Source organism: Amblyraja radiata, chromosome 7, assembly GCF_010909765.2.
Source record: "Amblyraja radiata isolate CabotCenter1 chromosome 7, sAmbRad1.1.pri, whole genome shotgun sequence".
Classification (NCBI taxonomy): Eukaryota; Metazoa; Chordata; class Chondrichthyes; order Rajiformes; family Rajidae; genus Amblyraja; species Amblyraja radiata.
This window is the reverse complement of record NC_045962.1, coordinates 60,752,060-60,768,025: the sequence shown is the minus strand read 5'-3', so window position 1 is coordinate 60,768,025 and position 15,966 is coordinate 60,752,060. Positions and strand designations below refer to the sequence as shown.

The 15,966-nt window shown below is 40.8% G+C and overlaps 1 protein-coding gene across 6 annotated transcripts in view; it reads right to left on the bottom strand.

Moving 5' to 3' along the window:
• Positions 1 to 15,966, bottom strand: part of mgat5 (alpha-1,6-mannosylglycoprotein 6-beta-N-acetylglucosaminyltransferase) — a 123,543-nt gene that overhangs the window by 30,307 nt on the left and 77,270 nt on the right. For all 6 annotated transcript variants that reach the window (XM_033024647.1, XM_033024650.1, XM_033024648.1 and 3 more), the window contains one exon: positions 12,019 to 12,168. In XM_033024647.1, coding sequence (XP_032880538.1) covers positions 12,019 to 12,168 — 150 coding nt within the window. The remainder of the gene's footprint in view (positions 1 to 12,018; positions 12,169 to 15,966) is intronic.

Below are 15,966 nucleotides of genomic sequence, written 5' to 3'. Positions count from 1 at the left end.
CTAATTTGGGCCAACTATTCAGCTTCGGTAAAGAGGTTGGAGGTAAGCATAAAGCACTGCTGGGTTCACAGCCGCCTCAGGAAGAAAGCGAAAGATTTAATTATCCAGTGGTTCAAACAAAAGCTGAAGTTATTTGATGATTCTATGGAAGATGCCAAGAGATGGTTAGCTGAAATTGAACAAAGGACCGTGTGTGTTATAGAAGGAGATGCTACTCAGCAAGGTGTCGAAATCGGACAACTTACTTATGGTACAGTTGAAAGTGCGATGCAACAAGGTGCTGAAATGGAAGAGATTACACCACAAGACAGTATCTCGAATGTATCTGCACGAAGATCAAGACATAAATCTGGTTCTATAGCCAGTTCAGCGTCAAGGGCCTCTGCTCAAAGGGATGTTGAAGCTGATGTAGCCGCTCTCTCAATAGAAGCGGATGCCTTGGAGAATAAACATGAGATTGAGCGACAAGAAGAACAGCTGAAAGGGAAGATGAGGCGACAAGAAGAAGAGATGAGGCGACAAGAAGAAGAGATGAGGTGACAAGAAGAAGAGATGGGGCGACGAAAAGAACAGCTGGAACTAGCCACAAAGTTGGCGGTTGTCAAATCGAAGGAGGAGAATGGAAAGTGAGGGTTCAAGATGCAGCTCTAAAGCATCTGATGGGATGAGCTCTTATTATAGAAAAGGAATTGCTCAAAAGGAAACAACAGCTAAATCAAATCTGCAGCCAGAGGATATCCGGCCTCGTGACTCAGAACTAGCACGTAGCCAAAAGATGGACAAAACTTCATCTCAGCAACTGGGTGCTAGACCTAAGCAAAATACTTATGGGGCGTCTGTCGAGGCTCGGGCCAAACCAACAACTCAGTACGCTTTTCCAAACCCTGATACACATGCTCGAGCAAGCCAGTATGATTATCGAAGGTACACAAAAATGCTGGAGAAACTCAGCGGGTGCAGCAGCATCTATGGAGCGAAGGAAATAGGCAACGTTTCGGGCTGAAACCCTTCTTCAGATTGATTATCAGTGGCCTGTCTATCATTTGTTTGCGCCAAACAAGGATCTCAGGATGGATTATTTGAATTGGCGAATAGTCAAGCTGAATTCAACAGGCTCATAGCTCAAATAAATCTCTCTTTCACCCTACCACAAATAGAAATTCCTACATATAATGGTGATCCTTTGCTGTATGAAGCTTTCATAATGGCGTTTGATGAAGTAGTAGAAATGAAAATTACTGATGAAAAAGAGCGCTTACGATTTCTGGCGTATTACAGAAGGAACTGTAAGTGCTAAGGTAATTGTAGAAAGTTGTCTAAATAGGCCTGAAAGCCAAGGCTATCGAGAGTCAAGAAGGTTACTTAAAGAACGTTATGGTAACGAACGGAGGATTGCTAACGCATACATGGAGAAGGCCTATGCTTGGAAAGATATTAAGCCAGAAGATATGGAGACATTAAGTGAGTTTGCGATATTTCTTAGAGGTTGTTGTAGCTCAATTAAAAATATCAACCACATGGAGATGAATCTTGTTAGTAATACTAGAGCCATCATTCTAAAACTGCCCAGACAACTTAAAAAGTGGAGAGATAAAGGAGGCCGAATAATGGAAAAGAAGAACCGAATAGCCATGTTGGCAGACCTGGTCGATTTCTTAGAAAGGGTAGCACGGTTCATGTTAGATCCACACCAAGGGAGTATTCAAGATCATAAACCAATTGCAACTGTCAAAGGTTCTATCTTTACTAAAACTAAAGGATGATCAGGACCCAAGGGAGGCAGTTTTGCTACCGCTATGGTAGACAAAAGTGCTGGAGAAACTCAGCGGGTGCAGCAGCATCTATGGAGCGAAGGAAATAGGCAACGTTTTGGGCCGAAACCCTTCTTCAGACTGATGGAGGGTCATTTGCTACCGCTATAATACCTGTGGAAACAACAGATGTAATGAAAGGAGATGTATCTACTATCAAGCAAAAAGGATTTTGTTTGTTATGTGATGAAGTTGGACAAACCATAAGGTGATGTTGAAGAGTCAAGAAGAAGGAATATAAAGAAAAGGTGGATATCTTAAAAGAGAAGGGAATCTGTTTTGGATGTTTGAAAAAAGGACACATGGTTAAAGACTGTGAGAGTCCTGTAACTTGTGATAAGTGCAAGCAAAATCATCCTGAAGCACTTCACACTGTAAAGAAGTAGCCGGAGCAAATAGAACAGAAGGAGAAGCCAGTTACTAGTGATGCTGTCACCTCACCTCACATAACTGCTCATATTGGGGCCTGGGTAGAAACCCGTATATTCTCTATCTTACTAGTACAGGTAAGGAATAGCAAGACGAATACAGTGTTGCAAACATATGCATTTTTGGATCACGATAAGTAGGTCAATACCAGAATTTATTTTAGATATTTTGACATCCTTCAAGTCCTCACATCTGGGTATATTTTGACGACCATCAGGCATGGTTTCATGTGTGTACACTTCAGATATTGGTATAAAATTATCTTCATCCAGACTAGATATTTGCATACTTGTAATGTAATGACTAACGTACTCCTTTATTCATGGTACGCAATAGAATCTTAACTTCTTCTCCTGTGATGTCCAGCCTTCTCATCAAGCTTTCTGTTGTGCTGCAGCAAGCAAGAATTCCATTGTCCTATCTGGGACACATGACAATAAAACTCTCTTGACTTGACTAGAGTACAACACAAACTTTCTCTCACCGATGGACAGAATGGTTAGCAGATCTTAACAAGATCTCAGAATTCAAAGTGGACCGGTGCATGAAGCCTACAAGCTTTGATAAGATCAGAGGTGCACAGCTGCATCATTTCTCAGATGCCAGTGAAAGTGGCTACAGTACTGTTTCATATCTAAGACTGGAAAATTATAACAAAGAAGCACATGTTGCATTCTTAATGGGAAAGGCCAGAGTGGCATCATTGAAACAAATGACAATTCCCAGAATGGAACTTATTGCCGCAGTCTTAGCTGTTAAAGTTGACATATTGCTGCAAAAGGAACTACAGCTTCAACTGGAAGAATCTATCTTCTGAACCAATAGTACTATGGTGCTTAAATACTTCAACAATGAGAACAAATGTTTCTTGACATTTGTAGCAAACAGAATTTTGTATTGGGAGCTACTAATGTTTCACAATAGAAATATGTTAACACAAAAGAAAATCCTGCGGATGAAGCTTCCAGAGGACTGACAGCAGACTGCTTCTTAAGCAATAAGAGATGGGTCGATGGACCAGAGTTTCTCTGTAAGCCAGACAGAGAATGGCCAAAACTTGAGCTGGGATTTGAAATCTCTGTTAATGATCCGGAGATTAATCAAAAGCAGAGGAAGGAGATGTGAGATGAGGAAATAGTAGGCTATTGTAGGCCGGACTTAGGGTGGACTATCGGGGGAATTTGGGTGGGGCAAGACAGTCAGAGAGGAGTGCAAGTCACAGGGTGGCTCTAGCAGAAGAAGAGGGGTCAAGCAGGTGTAGATGGGTACTGGTAAGTGGTAGTATGAGGTGAGGAGGTTTAAAAGAGTATTAAACTGATAAGGAAGCGCTGGGATTGTTGATGGCGGTTTGAGAGGGGAGGAGAGAGAGAGAGAGAGAGAGAGAGAGAGTTCTGCCAGTGAGACTGCTGGAGAATCTAATTAACCCCTTCAAGCCTGACGTTTTTTAACCGGTTATGTATTTAACATACGAATATCAAAAAGCAAGACTTTTTAATTTAAATAGGGCATTTAAATAGTAAATACCCACAGAGGCAAGCTATAAGAAGAAATGTAACTCTCTTAGAGGAAATTATTTACAGTCTGTGTTCTGTTTTTTCTGTTTACATAATATCTTGTTTAGTCCGTTTTTTTTTTGCAATATTACTTTGTAAGGGGCGGAGCTAATTGTAATTAACATCCACGGAAGCTCACACGAAATATCCCACCAAGGGATGGGTTTCACGCATAGTACCTTTAAATGCTGTTTTTTTTGTATTATTTATGTTATTTAGCACTTTTTTCACTTTTTCTTCTTAAGGCTCTTTTTCTTGTGATATACCAGCAGGGTTTTGCAATTGGGATCACCCATCCAACAACTAGAAGGTTGATTTATTGTGTTACCCCATCTGAAACAAGGGAAACCTTGTAAGCTCTAATGCAAGACGATCCTCTGAAGAAAACTGGAGGAATCATATTTTGTAGTTGGAATATTAGGGGCATTAATGAGCCAATTAAAAGGGGTAAGGTTCTTGCCCAATTAAAATCGATTAATGCTGATATAATATTTTTACAGGAGACGCACCTCAAAGATCGAGCTCATATCAGGCTGAAGGCTAACTGGATTGGTCAAATATATCACTCCTCTTTTCTCTCCAAAACCAGAGGTACTGCAATTATAATTCGTAAGGGTATACCATTTAAACATAAAACCACCATAGCAGATAAAGATGGTAGGGTCGTCATAGTATCTGGGGAGATATATTCTACCCCACTTACTATGGTGAATATCTACGCTCCCAACTTTGATAATCCACAATTTTTTAACAAACTTTTTAATATAATCTCAGATTCCACCCAGCAAAGCATGATAATCGGGGAGAGATTTCAACTGTTTTGGATCAATATTTGGATAAATCCTCACAACAAAAGAGATATAACACAAAATCAAAATCCAGCGAACTTCTAAATACGTATATAAACTATACAAATATAACAGACGTATGGAGGATTGCAAATCCATCCGGAAGAGAATACTCCTTTTATTCATCCATACATAAAATTTATACACGTATTTACTATTTTCTGGTGGACACAAAATTAATACCTTTTACAACTAATCCCAAATATCATAATAGTATTATTTCCAATCATTCCCTGCTAACCTTCTCCATAAAACTAGAAGGAATGTACAATAAAAAATCGTTCTGGAGGTTTAATCCCCAAATACTAACTAACCCAGATTGCTGTGAATATTTAAAACAACAGATGGAATTCTTTTTTGAGACCAATGATACTCCAGGTATTTCGCCCTCGTTATTATGGGAATCTTTAAAGGCTTTTATTAGAGGTTCTATTATTTCATATCAAGCATATCAAAACAAAAAGAATAGGATGGAACAATTGCAATTAGAAGAACAGATCAGACAGCTGGACTCAGAAAATGCAACAAATCCGTCTATGGATAAACATAATAAGATAGCAGTATTAAAATTCAAGCTAAATCAAATTCTCTCTGCAAGAGTTATCAGGCTATTTAAAATTACTAAACAGGAAAACTTTGAATTCGGCGACAAACCGCATAAACTTCTAGCACGTCAGTTGAGAAAAGTGGAAAAGGATCATACTATTCAAAAAATCAGATCGGATAAAGGTGAACTGTTCACACTTCCAAAAGATATTAACAAAAGATTTGCCCAATTCTATCAAAATTTATATACATCCAAAACATCAACAGAAACGAGAAAAATTACAAACTTCCTTGATAACTGTAATCTTCCAACACTTAACGTGGCGGAACAAGATGAATTAGGAGCACAGATTACAATTAAAGAAATCAAAGAGACTATCAATTCATTGAAGAATGGCAAAACACCAGGCCCAGACGGGTTTAGTAATGAATTTTCTAAACATGTTTATGAGGTAATCTCTCCGCGTTTACATAACCGTTATATACACGCATTTAAAGAACAGACGCTACCACAAACCTTAACCAAATCAACTATCACACTTATACCCAAAAAAGATGAAGATCTGGAAGACCCGGGATCATACAGAGCAATTGCCCTGTTAAATACAGATCAGAAAATATCAGCTAAAACCTTGGCAAGAAGATTAAGTAAATACGTTAATAAATCAATACATTCTGATCAAACTGGGTTTATATCCAAGAGACACTCGTTTAACAATTTGAGACGCCTGTTTAATATAATGTACTCACATAGAACGATAAAAGAAGACTTATCAATTATTTAATTAGACGCAGAAAAAGCATTTGACCAAGTAGAATCGAAATATCTTTTTACAATATTGCAAAAATTCCAGTTGGGAGAAAATTTTATTTCATGGATAAAATTGCTATATGACAAGCCAACTGCCAGAATACTGACTAATCATGTACTCTCACCTACATTTCAGCTTATCAGGGGCAATAGACAGAGATGTGCATTATCACCCCTGTTATTTGCCCTCACGATTGAACCTTTAGCGGAAAGTATAAGAGTACATCCAAATATTCACGGCTATAACACTAAATATTCAAATAATAAAATATCATTATATGCAGATGATGTATTACTCTATATCACCAATTCTCAAGTTAGCATTCCAAGTATACTAAATCTTTTCGAGAAATTCGGTTCCTTTTCAGGATATAGAATAAATTGGAACAAAAGTGAAATTATGTCAATAAAACCTCAAGAGCCGACACATCTCCTAAAATTCCCTTTCAAAATTACTACGGAAAAATTTAAATATCTTGGATTTCACGTAACTAGAAAATACACTTCTCTGTTTCAAGCAAACTTTCCTCCTTTAATTACCAAACTAAATGCCGTTACTCAATTTTGGAAAACGCTTCCGATGTCTCTCATAGGCAGAATAAATGCCATAAAGATGATCTTCCTCCCACAAATCCTGTACTTATTTCAATCAATACCGATTTATCTTCCTTAAAGTTTAAAAAAAAAACTTGACTCTCTGATCACAAACTTTATTTGGGATTATAAAGCACATAGAATCCATAAACGACATCTATGTAAACCCAAAGAAATTGGTGGACTGGCTCTCCCCAATTTTTTATACTATTATTGGGCAACGAATATTAAAAACATAATCTATTGGATGGACAACACATGCCAACAGGTAAAATGGTTAATAATGGAGAGATAGGATTGCTCGCCTTTTAATATAGGCGCGATTCTTCTCTCTCCAATAAATTTGAAGAAAACATTATATGAGAAAAATCCGATTATCCACAGTACCCTACGAATCTGGAAACAAGTGAAGTCAACCCTTAAACTGAGAAATTTATCTCTTCTCTCACCAATTGCCAACAACCCATTCGTTCAACACATTGGGAAAGATTAGGAATTAAAAAACTCGGAGATCTTTATGAGATGGGAACTCTTCTCTCATTTCAAGAATTACAGTCGAAATATCATCTGAAAGGTAGTCAATACTTTAGATATCTTCAAATACGAGACTATCTGAAATCATATACTCAAGACTATCAATATATGGTTCCAGAAACACTAGACAAATGTATGAATAGAGACTCGGATTCAAACAAGTTAATATCATATCTGTATTTAACACCCTTTTAAATATAGAAACCCCTAAATATAGAAAATATAGGCATTCGTTAATTCAATTTAAAATACTGCACAACTCTATTATTCAAAGTCTAAACTGAATAAGATCTTTCCAAATGTATCTCCTATTTGCGACAAATGTCCTCTTCAGGAAGCAACTATAACCCATTCCTTGGCCTCTTGTATAAAGTTACATAATTTCTGGAGAGGAAGTTTTGAAATTTTTTCAAAAACACTAAAAATAAAATTGGATCCCGACACAGAACTGATGACTCTAGGGACTTCAGAAGCCTGTTCTGAGCTATCACTATTTCAAAGATGCTTCCTTAATTATGGCCTGATAACGGCGAAAAAACAAATACTTAAATTTTGGAAACCTACTCTTAAGATGTGGATTATAAACATGTCCGAGACGCTACACCTTGAAAATATTAGACTTGTCTTGGCAGAAAAACCAGATCATTTTTCCAAGACATGGACTCCATTCATTGATTTATTACAAGGATAGTATGGCGCAACACAATTTAGGATTTAAATCTAATTACAGGTTGGGTGAGGTGGGTGGGGAGGGATGAGAGGCAGGTATATCACCACTTTTTTCTCTCTTTTTCTTTTTGTCCTTTTATTTTTTTTCTATTCCTCTCTTCTTTCTTTCTTTTATTCACTATTTGGCTACACTACTTTGGTAGTCTAGGGGTTCTATCTTTGCACATCTCAATTTTTCTCTTTCTTGCTTTTTCTCCTTTCTTTTCTTCTAATTCAAAGCAAAAAAGTTAAAATTGAAGCTGTACAATAACTGTATAATTTTATATGCCGTTGGTTTTATTTTTGTACATTTGCTTCTAATAAATTTAAAAAAACCAAAAAAAACTCACAATGAACGTTATTGCTAAAAATCCAATTGTTCTCTCGAAGGATTTTCACACTTCAACATTATTGTTACAACATATCCATGAATTGATCGGACATAGAGGAAGAAGTTTCATGCAATCAAAACTTTGGGCTTTTGTGTTTTGGACTATATACTGGGTATCATGCCCGATGGTAAGGGTTTGGTGCGCACGGTATGACTTCAAAATAAGAATAATGTTTTAATAAGACCAATAACCAAGTTATGCTTGCTTCCAGAAGGCGGTTGAAGATGGAAGAATTGCTGAAGAAGTCTGAATTTGGATATATAATGCATGCTATCTTTTTGTTTCTCATATATGTTAAGCCTTCATAGCTGCTTTTTTGATGTTTATTAGTAATTGCCTCGTTATATACTCAGAACAATTAGGGGCCGGTATGTAGCGGCCATTTGGCTTAACTTAGTAAGGAAATGGTGTTGGGTAGACTGTTGGTACTGAAGGCTGATAAACTCCCTGGGCCTGATGGTCTGCATCCCAGGGTACTCAAGGAGGTGGCTCGAGAAATCGTGGACACATTGGTGATCATTTCCCAATGTTCTATAGATTCTGGATCAGTTCCTGTGGATTGGAGGGTAGCTAATGTTATCTCACTTTTCAAGGAGGGAGAGAGAAAGCAGGTAATTATAGACCAGTTTGCCTGACATCAGTGGTGGGGAAGATGCTGGAGTCGATTATCAAAGATGTAATAACGCCGTATTTGGATAGCAGTAACAAGATCGATCCAAGTCAGCATAGATTTACGAAGGGGAAATTATGCTTGACAAATCTGGAATTTTTTTAGGGTGTAACAAGCAAAATGGACAAGGGAGAGCCAGTGGATGTAGCATACCTGGACTTTCAGAAAGCCTTTAATAAGGTCCCACACAGGAGATTAGTGGGCAAAATTAGAACACATGGTATTGGGGGTAGGGTATTGACATGGATAGAAAATTGGTTGGCAGACAGGAAACAAAGAGTAGAGATTAACGGGTCCCTTTCAGAATGGCAGGCAATGGCTAGTGGGGAGTCGCAAGGCATGGTGCTGGGACCTCAGCTATTTGCAATATACACTAATGATTTCGATGAAGGAATTAAAAGCAACATTAGCAAATTTGCAGATGACAGAGCTGGGTGGTAGTGTGAACGGTGAAGAGGATGCTATGAGGATGCCGAGTGACTTGGACAGGTTGGGTGAGTGGACAGATGCATGACATGCAATATAATGTGGATAAATGTGAGGTTATCTGCTTTGGGGGCAAGAATGGCAGATTATTATCTGAATTGTGTCAGGTTAGGAAAAGGAGATCTGGGTGTCTTAGTTCATCAGTCACCGAAAGTAAGCATACAGGTACAACAAGCAGTGAAGAAAGCTAATGGCATGTTGCCTTCATGAAGCGAGGAGTTTCATAAAAGAGGTCCTTCTGCAGTTGTATAGGGCCCTAGTGAGACCACACCTGGAGTATTGCGTGCAGTTTTGGTCTCCTAATTTGAGGAAGGAAATTCTTGCTATTGAGGGAGTGCAGCGTAGGTTCACAAGGTTAATTCACGGGATGGCAGGATGTCATATGATTAAATAATGGAGCAACTAAGCTTGTATTCACTAGAATTTAGAATGATGAGAGGGGATCTTATAGAAACACACAAAATTATTAAGGGATTGGACACCCTAAATGCAGGAAACATGTTCCCGGTATTGGGGGAGTCCAGAACCAGGGGCCATAGTTTAAGAATTAGGGGTAGGCCATTTAGGACTGAGATGAGGAAAACATGTTCACACAGAGAGTTGTGAATTTGTGGAATTCTCTACCTCAGAAGGCAGTGCAGGCCAATTCACTGAATGCATTCAAAAGAGAGTTGGATAGAGCTAAGAGGTATAGGAAGAAGGCAGGAACGAGGTGCTGATTGTGAATGATCAGTCATGATCGCATTGAATGGCCTACTTGAATTGCTAGCTTGAAGGGCTGAATGGCCTACACCTGCACCTTTTGCCTATGTATCTATGGGACTGTCCTTGTTACGAATGGGGGGAAGGGGAGCAAGAGCGGAGCTGCGGGATATCGAGGAGACCCTAGTGAAAGCCTCATCTATAATGGAAGAGGGGAACTCCCGGTCCCTAAAGAATGAGGACATCTACGATGATCTGGTATGGAAATCCTCATCCTGGGCGCAGATGCGGAATAAACGGAGGAATTGGGAGTAGGGGATGGAGTCTTTACAGGAAGCAGGGTGGGAAGAAGTGTAGTCTAGATCGCTATGAGAGTCAGTAGGTTTGGAATAGATGTGAAGGGAGACATTTAAAGGGAGAATGGAAATGGGTGAAGGTAACGGAAAACACAATTTCTCCACATGCCGGCTTTCAAATAGTGTACTTTAGTTCAATATATTGATAACAAATGGGTGGAAAATAACGAGTAAGAATTATACAAAAGAGCAGGATGGATGGAACTAACCATGAGGCACAAAAAGCAAAGAAAGTTCAGAGGGGAGCAATTAAAGTACAATTTGGTAGTCAGATCCACGCTATTCTGAAATTCTGGTCAGGGAAAATAGCGAGAATCAAGAACGGAACAAATCAGACCAGGCACCTACTAATTTCCTGTCATGGCCATAATTAGAATGGAAACATGTACAATAACTTTTATATTTGTTAAGTTAGAAATATATTACAGGATGATGTAGAGGCATAGTGATAGCTAATTCATTGGCAATAAATCCAGGCTCAGAATGGGGTTATATTGTCTTCCAATTTTCAAGTCAAGTCACATTTATTTATATAGCACATTTAAAAAAACAACTCTCGTTGGCCAAAGTGCTTTACATTTGTTATAAGAATAGTATAAACAAACAAACTACATACATATATATATATATAGCCCTCGCTCAGTGGACGTCAGGAAAGGCTTGGGAGTATAGATAAGTTTTTAGTCTTGACTTAAAGGAGTCGATGGAGGGGGCAGTTCTGATGGGAAAGGGGATGCTGTTCCAGTCTAGGAGCTGCAACCGCAAAGGTGCGGTCGCCCCTAAGCTTATGCCTAGACCGCGGGATATTCAGCAGCCCCAAATCGGCCGGTCTGAGGGACCTGGAGGTGGAGTGGTAGGTGAGAAGACTTTTAATGTAGGAGGGGGCAAGCCCATTGAGGGCTTTGTAGACATAGAGGAGGGTCTTGAAATGTATTCGGAACCGCACAGGGAACCAGTGGAGAGAGGCCAGGATCGAGGTGATGTGATCCCTTTTTCGGGTGCCCGTCAGGAGTTTCGCTGCGGCGTTTTGGACCAGTTGCAGGCGGGACAGGGAAGATTGGCTGATGCCAGTGTAAAGAGAGTTGCAGTAATCTAGGCGGGAGGAGATAAATGTGTGGATGATCTTTTCAAGGTCATCAAAGTGGAGGAATTGTTTTATTTTAGCTATCGTCTGAAGCTGAAAGAAGCTAGCTTTTACCACGGCATTGACTTGTTTGTCAAATTTCAGTGCTGAGTCAAATATCATGCCGAGGTTTTTGACGTGAGGTTTGAGTAGTGGGGTAAGGCTTCCAAGGCTGCCTGCTATCATTTTGATTGAGTCCGAGGGGCCGAGAAGGATGACCTCAGACTTACTCTCATTTAGTTGGAGGAAGTTCTGGGCCATCCAGCACTTTATATCCTCGAGGCAGCAGGTAAGGTTAAGCAGATTTTACAACCTTCTATGCTGAATAGATACAGTTGAATTTGGAATAACAGTGGTTCATTTGAATATTAAGCCTAAATGATGCAATGTGATTATTTGAGAAATGCTTCTTCACATGAAGACATCAGCTGTATCCAATGCACCACAATTTGCACCTTAGTTTCTCGTAGCAGAAGTTGAAGGTCACGCCCACTCAGTATCCCGTGGTTTTTCACATAATTAGGAATGTGGACTGTGCTAGTTCCGTGAACTGTGCCATGGACTTCTGTGTACGTGTGAATTATATCCAAGAAAGACCTTTTATCCTGTGAGCAAAAGATGAAAATAATTAACTTTTCTTCCAGCAGCAGATAAAACAAATTAGGAAAAATAATTCTGAAATACCAAGGTCCTTGCCGATGGACTGAATTTTTAATTGTACTAAATTGCAGTCAACTGCTCTTGAGAAATTTCTGTGACACGGGCCTGTAGTTTCATTATGATCATAACTAAATGTTCTATTAGAGTGCATCTAACTTGCCAATCTCAATAATGTGCTCAAAATTAAAATGGCTGAAAATAAAGTGGAGTCCAAAGATGTGCCAAGTCCATACCATGAATTCTCTAAGTTTATAAATTTCAATGTTTCTAATTTAACCATTATGTTTCTCGATCAGGCACAGCTTGTTCAGGAGAACAAAGGAGAAAAGGAGGAGTTTGGCTCTCATTATAAAAGAGGGCTCGACAATTGGTGCAGGAGTAGGTCATTCGGCCCTTTGAGCCAGCACCTCCATCCAATGTGATCATAGCTGGCCTGCTGCGATATTTTGCAAGTGAATAGCGTGTAGGTACAGCAGGTAATTAGGAAAACTAACAGAATGTCATCCTGTATAAAAGGAGAATTGAATAGAGAGGCTATGCTTCAATTATGGCGAGACCATATTTGGAGTACATTATTAGTCTCTATGTTTAGGCAGAATGTTATTGCTTTTGAAGCAGTTCAGAGAAAGTTTACTAGATTAATACCTCTTAAGGAACCTAGTAAGTCCCTGAAGACGAAATATTAAAAAGACTGGTCTTTTATTTGGAGGAGTTTGGAAGGGTTTGAACGATTGAAAAGCAAGATCCTGGGAGTTTGACAGGGTAGCAAACTTTATTTTGTGAAAGTATCTAGAACTAAGGGTCACTGTCTAAAAGTAAAAAGGCCACCTGCTTAAGACAGATGAGACAAATTATTATTTCTCACCGTTGTGTATCTATGGAATGATCTTTATAAGGCAGTGGAATCAGAGTCTAATGGGCCTGTCCCACTTAGGTGATTTTTCAGCAGGCTGCCGGCGACTGTCAAGTTGCCGACAGTCGCCTGAAAAAACGGGAACTGGAACGGCGACTGTCAGAGTGGAACACACAGACAAACACATCGATCGCTTCCTTCATCAGCCCGTGTGAATTTTTTAGACAGGGTAAGCGAGGGGAGCGCTGTCTAAAAAATTCACACGGTGCAAAGCCATGGTGTTAGACATACCGCGACGATCAAGAAGGTTGGTGCAGTAAAAAGACGGCTAAAGCACAGTGTACGGTAAGGGGGGGGGGGGAGAGGGGCGGGGAAGGGGGAGAAGGAGTAGAGACAACATTTTAGAAGCAAGAGATACACTGCTGTGAAGCTCGGCAGACATTTAACATTTCCGGTTGGTTATCCTTGGTTCTGAAAACTACTGCTTACCTTTTTTTCCCCCAATGAGCCAATGAAATCCACTGGTCAGCACCGGCTCTAACCTATGAGAACTTCTGACCTCCTGGCAACCCACTAGGACCTTCTGCCAACCCACCTATGGCTCGCAAAATCTCACTATTCCCCATGGCGGAAAACATGTTGAAAAATTCATGGCGACCATAATGAGGCCGCGACTAGTTCTCAGACTGTGGGAACTCCTCACGACCACGAAGGCGACTCCCTGGCAACCACCCGTAAACATGTGGCGACTGCATAGTCTCCTGCAGTCGCCTAAAAAGTCGCCTAAGTGGGACAGGCCCATTAGAATGTATTTATTATTTAAAGCTGCTTGCAGTGTAGCTGCTGCTGCTCACAAAGCTGCCACGGTGTACTGCTCCTTGCTGTTTTTTATGTGTTTGCTCGTTTGTGTTGTCTGTGAAAATCCTACAAGGATTACTTTCACGAGAGAGGTACTCATTAACATCGGACATACAGTACATCCAAACATCGTTATGGATTTCTCTCACTCGCTGGATTATTTGGACATACTCGTCGGGGGGCTGCATCTGCGTTCAAGGTCTTCAGACAGAGGAGGACCCGTGGGAAGTGCTCTGGAGCACTCATCCGACTCCGGCGACGAGGATCATGCACATCACTCCCGAGCATATTGCTGGCAAACGTATGAGTCGACCCCGGACAGTGCGCTGCAACTGGCTGGCTTCCAAATTCACAGAGCGGACCCCGAATGGAGGCAGCGGGGAAATCAAGAGATGGTAGAATCTGCTTCTATACGAACCAGGACTGGTGCAGCAACATCACAGTACTGTCAAACTTCTGCTCAACCTAGAATATTTCTTTATAAACTGCAAACACTTCTACTTTCCGAGGGAATTTAACTCCTTTATTCTCGCTGGAGTTTACATCCCTCCCCCCATGCTTGCGTACGTGAGGCACAAACGCAACTCGTTGATCAAGTAATGAGGGTAGAGAGTGACTCCATGGTCATTGTTTTGGGGGACTTTAACAAAGCTAACCTCAGCCATGACCTTCAGGTGACCTGCCCCACCGGAGGGGAGAGAACACTTGACCACTGTTACACGTCAATCATCGTTCTGTTCCCCGAGCAGGTTTGGGTCTCTCTGATCATTGTCTAGCTCAGCTTATCATGACCTACAGGCAGAAACTAAAATATGTTAAGCCTGTGGTCAGAACAACGAAAAAGTGGACAAGCGAGGGCATTGAGAACCTAATCCTGCTTTAACTGCGCGGATTGGAATGTGTTCAGGGAAGCAACCGCAAGCCTCAATGAGTATACAGACACTGTATCATCATATGCCAGCTTTTGTGAGGACAGTTGCATTCCAATTAGGACCCGGACTTGGTTCAACAGCGGCAAGCCCTGGTTTACTGCAGAACTCAGACAGCTCCGACAGTCTCAAGAGGAAGCCTACAGGAGCAGGGATGCAGACCTCTACAGGCAGGCAAAGTACAAGGTGAGAAAAGGAATCAGTGCAGCCAAGGAAAGGTACTCTGAGAAGTTAAGGAGCAAGTTCTCAGCTAGTGATTCTTCTTCAGTTTGGAAGGGCTTGCAAGAAATCACCAGCTACAAGAGGAAAGATTTTCAACCAGTCCTGCAAACCTGTACTGTCCCTGCCTGCTTCAGTCTGTACTATTGTCCCTGTACCCAATAAGACAAGGCCTGCCGCACTGACCTCTGCAGTCATGAAGACCCTTGAAAACGTGCTGGCCCAGCTGAAAAATATCATAAACCCCCTGCTGGACCCTCTGCAGTTTGCATACCGGGCCAATAGATCAGTGGATAACGCAGTCAACCTAGGTCTGCAGTTCATCCTTCAGCACCTAGGGCGCCAGGGGACCTATGCAAGGATTCTGTTTGTGGATTTTAGCTCTGCATTCAACACCATTGTGCCAGAGCTACTACAAACAGTTGACTGTGTCTGAACCACTCTGTCAATGGATCACCAACTTCCTGACAGACAGGAAGCAGTATGCGAGGCTGGGAAAGCACATCTCGGATCCGCAGACCCTCAACATAGGCTGCGTAATCTACCCTCTCTACTCTCTCCACACCAACGAATGCACCTCCACAGACTCCTCTGTTAAGCTTCTCAAGTTTGCGAATGACACAACCCTGATTGGACTGATCCAGGATGGGGAGGAGACAACTGGTGTCCTGGTGCCTTCGTAACAACCTGGAGCTCAAGGGTCTTAAGACAGTAGAATTAAAAGTAGACTTTAGGAAAGCTCCTCCTCCCCTCCCCCCACTCACCATCAACAAACACCACAGTCACATCTGTAGAGTCTTTTAAGTTCCTGGACCAGAAATGGAGGGCCACCATCGACTCCAAAGCCAAAAAGGCCCAACAGAGGATGTACTTGGAACGGCCAG